General features: G+C 50.6%; 1 protein-coding gene across 1 annotated transcript in view; it reads left to right on the top strand.

Moving 5' to 3' along the window:
* Positions 1 to 3,069: 3,069 nt before the first annotated feature.
* Positions 3,070 to 8,084, top strand: part of LOC119219423 (nck-associated protein 5-like) — a 24,447-nt gene continuing 19,432 nt past the window's right edge. The window contains exon 1 of the mRNA XM_062560907.1: positions 3,070 to 3,112. Coding sequence (XP_062416891.1) covers positions 3,070 to 3,112 — 43 coding nt within the window. The remainder of the gene's footprint in view (positions 3,113 to 8,084) is intronic.

Raw genomic sequence — 8,084 nt, 5'->3', positions numbered from 1 at the left:
TTTGGAAAAACACACACTTCCAAAGGGATTATGCCCTCCTTTTGAGCTTAAAGCTCTCAGGAAGTTTTAACCGCAGTGAGGAATCGCCGGGCTGGACTGAATTTGAGAGAGGGCCGCTTTTCAGAAATACGCCCTCGGATAAAGCCTCGAGTCAGTAAATGCAGTCTGTGTGGGAGCACCTGGGCGCCCCCGTGGGAACCGTGCAGCTTTCACCAGCGCCGTAAAACCGTCATATAAGGCCCGGCCGAAGACATAACACGGGCGCAGAGCCGTACTTTAAACCTGGCCTTCAGCACGGGCAACAAGCGCGCCACATTCTCTGCGTTCCGCAGATTATTTCAGTGCCCCGTCATCAGGAGAGGTCTCTGCGATGACAACACCGACTCACGCAGCTTTTCGTCACGCTTGATGTGGCCTGTAAATATTTCCCCTGACGTGGGGCTCTCGTAGCAGAAGGTTCCCCTTTGTGAGGCAGCAGAAGTCATTATGGGATCGTGTTGCTAATGGTGTTTCGGAGACGGAGACGTTTTTCTTCTTGTCTGCTTGCGTGACGTGGCACAGGGAGAGATTGAAGCACGCTGGTTTGGAATGTGCGTTTGATAATGCACAAGGCCTTGCCGCGCCTTTCACCACTGTCTCTGAAATAGAAGAAAAAAAAAAAGCACGAAGAGTGTGGGTTTTTCTATTGAGTGACTGCTGACGTCGCTGAGCGTTTAAAGGCTTTCCAGCTTGTGTGCGAGTGGCGCTCCGGGCAGGCAGATGGCTTCGGGACACTGCTGTTTAACGCTGCATTTGGTTACTTTCCAACATTAAAGAATTATTGCACTGGTTCCCATGAAATGAATGATGGAAAAGAGGATCAAAAGATTAGGACTCGATGTTGTGTTTTTTTTTTCAAACAGGAATGGGAACACATTGCATCGCGCTGCTCAGCGGCGTCGGCCCTGGTCGCTTAATGGTCACCCGGAGTGCACTTTACTGCCAACTCGGCGGGGGGGCCTGGGCCTCCGCCATGTTGTGCTGGCATTTGGGGGCAAGCTGGTGGTGACGGGTGTCTTCGAGTGGCGGTCTCACACGTGTGATTAAGTACGATAATTGCTCGAGAAGCAGCAGTTGGGGGGGGGGGGGGGGGCGGCAACCCGGGAGGAGCGGGCGGACTAAACAACTGCGCCTACTGTTTTTAGACCAGAAGCACATGTGCTTCTGAAACATCTGGAATACCACGAGGTTGCTCTCAAGGCCACAGGTTAAAAAAAGCTCACGCAGTGACAGCAGGCGTGCTTTAGGTTCTGCTCCGAGGGAGGTCAGAATCTAACCATGGCAAATAAATAGGAAGTTCTCCAGCAGTGCGAAAGGCTGCGAGGTACATTGCGTGTTTTTTTTGTTGTGTGTCGGTTTGCGATTCGTCTCATTGTTGGAAAAGTCGCATTTCCATATAGACCTGTTTTTTTGTGCGCATGCCAAAAGGTTCATTTTCAGGGGTTCTCTGAAATGTTGCTGCAGGCAAAGTGCTTTTTTTTTAGGTTTCTTGTGGTTTTGAGAGTTGTTTTTCAAAAGAATCTGTTTGTGTTTCACATATGGGCTTTATCTCTGCCATCGACTATTTAGAGAACTGAGATTACAGCAGACACGCAGAAAACTAGAGGCTCCGGGGAGGGCGATATAAAAAAAGAAAAACACAACGTAGAGACGGTTTTAGAACCGGTGCTTTCTGGTCCAACCCGAGGGCAGGGGAAACAAACGGCTCCCAGATGACTCTCTCCCTTGTAGACTGAGATTCCAGGACTTGTGACCCTCTTCATGGGAATCCCCATTATTCAATTACAGTGGGCGAGCACGTGAGCAGACTGTCTAGAAATCAATGGGGGAGCATCTGTCCCACCGAGATAACCTTTTACCCAGGAGGCCTGTCACGAGCTGTCAAGCTAACAACTAATGAATTAGTCTGAGACTCGCGCTGATCTGACAGCATCGAGTCACAACTGGCCGTTATTTACTGCAGGTAGACCTCACATGTCTGCAAACCCAGATGGTTAAGGTGCGCCGCCCCCCTCCTCCCTTCTGCTTCATGTAGTCGGACCACTAAAAAACAAATCATTAGGCCAGACTGGAGTCCTGACATCTGTTATTTCCATCCTTGCCTTAGCTCGTTTGGGCCGTGCTGTAACTCGGTAGCGCGCGCGTTTTGCGAGCGTGCGCTATTCCCAGCTGACGTTACACAGCTGGGCTCGCTTCGGGGCCGGCCGTTACAGAGGAGCGGCTCCTGGAGTTACCCCGCAGAGCGAGAGGGAGGCAGAACTGATTAATCGCTCCTTCTCAAAAGTACTTCACACATCTACGAAAACAAAGCTGAGCAAACACAAAGTCCAGACATGATTTTACGCCAACTCTGTTTAGGGTGACGGTTGACTTCGCCCCGTGTTTCCAATTAACCTGTATTCAGCTTGCACACTGACTCCATTGTTTACTGTTGGCTGTACTCTTCTCTTCCTGCCAGGAATACATGGACGCCAACAAATGCATCGAGGAGCTCCTCAAACAGCTCGACGAGGAGCGGCGAAATGTCCGAAGGTAAGAGGATCCCAAGGCGTTTTGGGCGGGTGTGTTATTGGCGAAGGACAATCCATTCCCAGAGCGTTGTTGTTTGAGCTGGAGACAAGCTTTGGACGCTGTTCTTGAGAAATGCTTTTTGTGCTGGAGGCAGACTAAAAAGTGGCAGAGACAAAGGGGAGACTCTGGCCCCAGTGTTGGGGTTGACTGGGGGCATTTGACATGGAGGTCTTTTGGAGTAGACCTGCCTCAGACAATGGGAACGGAGAGCTTATGGAGATGCCAGCGGAGTGACCTTGTCCCCTCTTCGCTCCCGTCTTTCGTGGCCTCGCAGCGATCGCACGGCCCCCTTAGAAAAAAAGACAATTTTTTTAACTTCACCCCCTTTTGTACAACCTTCTCTCCATCTCAATGGAGCTATATTACCCAAGCTCAAAGTAATTTTCCCCCTGAGTGAACAGAGAAGGGTCGGGGGTTTGACACGCGGGTAAAAGGGTCTCTGGGTGGGTGGCTAGAGGGATGGATGGACCACTGACCATCCCCTTTACTACTCCAGTGATGTGTAAAGGAATCACCCCCCTGTTTAGGTCATCCCCAGCCCTCTTTAAAGCAGGGTTGGGGGGGGGGGGGGGAGGGGATCTTTGGTGACACCCAAAGTGACCTAATGACCACTTAGAGAGACCAACCTGTCTGCGGAGGGACCGGCCTGTGTGCGAGCCGAAGGACCAAGTGGTTTTCAAAGCCATGAACTTGTAGGGGATTGGAGTGTATCACAGGACGAGCACTGAAAATCCCCCCCCCCCCCCCCATCCAATGAGCCTCTGTGCTTCCTCCTCACACTGCACGGATGTGATGCAACCGTCTTTCCGCTGTGAAGGAAAATGTCCATATTCAGCCAATGCCGTGACAATCCCTCACTGCTTTGAGACAGTTTCCAGAAACAACGAACCACCAGGCGCAACTTGTACACATTTATTTTGGTGGATTCAGAGTGCCGACAGTGATAAATGCCTTCATGAAGGCTTTTGTTCAGCTAAAATAACAAAGACAAAAATGAACACGCCTCTTTCCCCTCATTAAGCAGCATCTCACTATGCAATAGATGTCTGCCCCCCACCCCTCAGAACATGGGGCCCATCAATCCGTCAGTAGGAGAAAGAGAATTCCTCCGCTTCCACGCATCCCCACATCGAGACCCGGTGACCCGATGCATTCACGTCCCTCATTGTAACGTATTATGGGGTAGTTTGACGCTGCTGAAGGACAGCCGTGTCACAGTCACGACTTAAAGACTCACTAAAAGGGAGACGCCGAGCCTTTAAAGAGGACGTTTATAACATTTGAGCCTATTTCAAATCAACAGGTTATAAACCAAATGCCGTCGACAAGCACACAAACTAAAAGTGTCTGTTCGTGATTGTCCATCAGAAGCATCTGCTGCATCCTCAACATCCTTAAAGCCTAAACGCACACACACACACACACACACACACACACACATATACAGTTCTTCACGCTCAGTCGCAGCCTCGCTGCTCAATGAAGCACAAAACCCCAGTGGGATGCTGGCTGGGCCCTCCTGCCCCCTCTATTCAACCTGACCACGTCCTTGACGGACGGAAACAAAAGCTCAGCGGCACGGTGTCAGCATCAGACGGAGCGAATGCCGCTTTGGCAGCGTCGGGCGCATCGTACAGTGGGGCGCCGACCGCGGCTCCCCAGCCACTCCTGCATTTGTTTGCGGTCGTTGAAGCGGGGGAGGAGGGGGGGGGCAAAATGTCTACGGGTTGAGCGTGGCCAGTATCGGGTCACATGGCCAGTTGCCGGCCTCACCTGCCCTTTTCTGCTTGCTGTAGCATATGGCGTTTTTGCCAGTGACCCTTTCCACACCTTGTAGGATGGGGGTGGGGGGACTCTGCACGGGGCTTGGGACAGGTTGCGCGGAGGATGTGGCTGCAGCTGCCGCCTCAGGCCAAAATGGACATTAGGACGACATCTGCTGATCAATAAGCTATTTGTCATGTTCACGGAGCAGCGGCAGGGGGGTGCGGGGCTCAGAGCAATCCCTTATCTCTGGGATTAGACCCAATGACACTCTCTTTTCATCCATCCGTCTTCGAACCGCTTATCCAGGGTCGGGTCGCGGGGGCAACAGCTCCAGCAAGGGCCCCCAAACTTCCCTTTCCCGGGCCACATCTACCAGCTCTGACTGGGGGATCCCAAGGCGTTCCCAGGACTATACATATATATATAATCTCTGCACCTAGTCCTGGGTCTCCCTCGGAGCCTCTTCCCAGCTGGACGTACCTCTCTAGGGAGGCGCCCAGGGACCCAGGCACAAGTGAATTTGCCAGTGGGTTGAATTAAAAAACGTATGTTAGTTTTAGCCGCTCTGCATGTTTGCCCGTTGGGTTTTGGGTTGTGAATATGGAAGTATACTCATGTATACTGATGGGAGGAAAAAGTCCCGAAGCTTGTAAACGGCTTTACAAATGTGGACCTTGCTGATGTTACTACGAGGCATATCTGGCCTCAAAGACGCTCATGTGCTGCCGGCGGTCTTTGCAGACATGAAAGGCTGTGATCCACAGCAGAAGTATGTGGCGAGGCTCCGTCGACGAGCAGGCGGACAGCCTCCCGCGAACTCTCCGACGCCCCAAGGGCCCCGCCGTCTCGCTTGAGCGGGAGCCATGCATTTTACAACCTTAATTGGATAAGTTGGCCGGTCTAATGCAGTAATTTGATCATGCTAAGCGCCACAGCGATCTAATACACCCTCAAAGTATGTTTGTGTGCCCCCTGAAGTGAATGATTTTCCCTAATCTTCTGCAGAGGTCACTTCATGCGCCAGACTGAAATATCTTAAAGAAGCCTTCCGTGGGGAAATAAATCAACCCGGGGAAACCTTCACCCTGCACCACCACCTTCCATCTAGCTCGCTTGTTAGCACGGGATCAGCGCGGTGTTGATCTTCAACTCCCTGAGGCAGTTAGCGGAGGAGGCGACACAAGTCGCCGCTTGCTGCGTCCTCGGGTTGAGCGCGTCCGGTGTGACGTAACGTAGCGTAAATGGCGAACGCTCCAGCCCCGGTTCGTGCACACGAGTCCGGGCCAAAGCACATGCCTCGGTTTTATGGAGCTTATGAGCTGGGGAAGGTTAATCGAAGGGGTTAATGAGGCCTTTTACCGATGCCGCCTCAAGGTCGTTTCATAGCTGCATTCCCATGCACACCGAGCGTGTTCCACCCCCCCCCCTCTGCACAACCTCCCTTCTCATCTCACATCATTCATCGTAAAGCCTGTTCCTTTTACTGGTGCATTCAAGGTTAAGTGTAGAGCTTAGCAGCTGTCTACTACTCTTATTTTGGAAAAAGAAGAAATCATCCTTAGCGTGATGGATTTAACCGTTCCCAGCAGATACGGTGTTGTAATTAACGTGTTTTGTTGGCGGTTTCACAGCATGCATACACACTGTTTTATAGCACTACACATATTCTCGGCATTTGGAATCAATGGGGAATTATTTGCATTCCTAGAAGCAATTAGCTGTGTTTAAGAGCTGAGTGTGTTTTAGTCTTGCATAAGAGCGGATTACCACTGTTGTTAAGTGAGTTCTCAAGCACTAATTTGAATGCTTTGTGCTGAAGGAAAAGCTGATTTATTATGTATTCTTTTAGAATATTACATTTTTTTCAATCTGATTTCCCTTCACTCTGGCTTTGTCGAGCTGAACGAGAGTTCGCACAACATCCAGTTCTATTAACTTCCATGGAGTTCCCCACTGCTTTGTTGCAATGAAAACACATTTTTATCTACATTATTGTTGTGAGAATGTGCCGGGGCTCCTTTTGTACATACGAAACCGCGCAGTTATTTTGACTGTGTGCTGCAGAGAGCTTTGGAAAACATCCCGACGTGGAGATAAGGTTGTGTGGTTTTGGCCTGTGGAAGTCACAGCGGTTGCATCCATGCAATTCACCTCCAGCTCGGGGGCTGTCTGGAAAACACCCTCTAATCTCTCCCAGCAAACAGGAAGAGGTGGAAATATGTGAAAATTCATCACATTTCAGTCATAACACACTGAGTGGATGACAGATGCTTTGTGAGGTTGAATTTCTGCCCACATGTGGTCGCTGTATGAGAACCTGGACAAAAGATGGACCTGACCTTGTGAAGCAGTGTGAGATCGTGGCTGTCAGTCAATGGCTGAGTGGTTGTCTAAGTGGGTGCCTCAGATCATTGGAGATGTGAGGCACAACTAAAGGATCCCATGACATGTTTGAATATCTTTACTTCCACATTGAGTTTAGATACAAATTCAAACCCCTCTGCGTTGATGCCTTACTTTGTGGCACTAAGCGGTGATTCTCTGGGAAAAAGATGCTAGGGGTACTAACAGAAACACTACTGTGAGGTGGTGATACCACTAACATTAGCAATGCTAAAATAGCCCCATTTGTTTACCATAATCACACAAGGAATGTTTTGCTGAAGATTAATTAAAGATTAACCCCAGGAACGTTAATCCGGCTCGTTTCAGTCTAGATGATTTTTCTCTCCTCACAGAAGGGGAAATCTGGTCCGTAGACGATTTATCCCTGGACCGGCACGCCCCCCCCCCCGAAATCTCCATACCCGTTAACAACATGATGGAGGTGCGTTATCGCATTCATTGTATCACACTCCTTATGTCGTCACAGAGCAGTGAAATGACACCTCAGGGCAATGGCAGCATGGCTGCATAGCCTGTGTTGGGTAATCAAACTCGCTGTCTGCCCCCCCCCCCCCAAAAAAAGAGTCTAGCCATGTCGACAGCTAAATATCTCCTGGATGGATCGTACCTCTGATGTGTTTCCAGCTGATGCAGCACCCCCCACTTAGCCTCGGCGGTAGCACGCGGCTAATGGCTGCTCTCCGGAGCGTCGCTAAGCTTAAACACGGTGCGCCAGCTAATCGTCCTCCAGGACACACAAAGTTTTCCTTCTTCCCCTCCTCTGTGATTAAAGTCTGCCTCGGAACACACACCTAGACCGGTTAAATAATGAGCTTGAGGTGACGCCCCCCCCTCTCCCCCCCCCCCCCCCCCCCCGCTCTGCTCACTCCTGGTTGCTCAGCTGACATCAAGTTAGAGGCCTGGACCGGAAAAAGCGTCTCGTTGCATTGTTGTGAAACATGTTTTAATTGGTCATTCAGAGACTTTTCAAAAATACAATTTACATAAAGTAACAGGATCCATACTTGTAATTTGCTACTTTCACTATAAAGATCTAAATACTTCTTCCTGCACTGCACACACACACACACACACACACACACACACACACACACACACACACACACACACACACACACACACACCAAACCACAACCACAAGCGTTCCTTTTCCTCAGACCACCCTGCACCCCATTACGAGTCCACATCGACCCGGTGTCCCTGCAGCCCCTGTCCCAGCACCGTCCCCCCCTTCTCCCTGTGGAATGTGTGTGTGTGTGTGTGTGTGTGTTACAGTGGTGGAGCCAGGCTGGCTGTGTGGG

The sequence above is a fragment of the Pungitius pungitius genome, chromosome 3 (genome assembly GCF_949316345.1).
Source record: "Pungitius pungitius chromosome 3, fPunPun2.1, whole genome shotgun sequence".
In the NCBI taxonomy this organism is placed as follows: domain Eukaryota; kingdom Metazoa; phylum Chordata; class Actinopteri; order Perciformes; family Gasterosteidae; genus Pungitius; species Pungitius pungitius.
The sequence above is the reverse complement of the archived record's forward strand: the minus strand, read 5'-3'. Positions and strand labels throughout refer to the sequence as shown.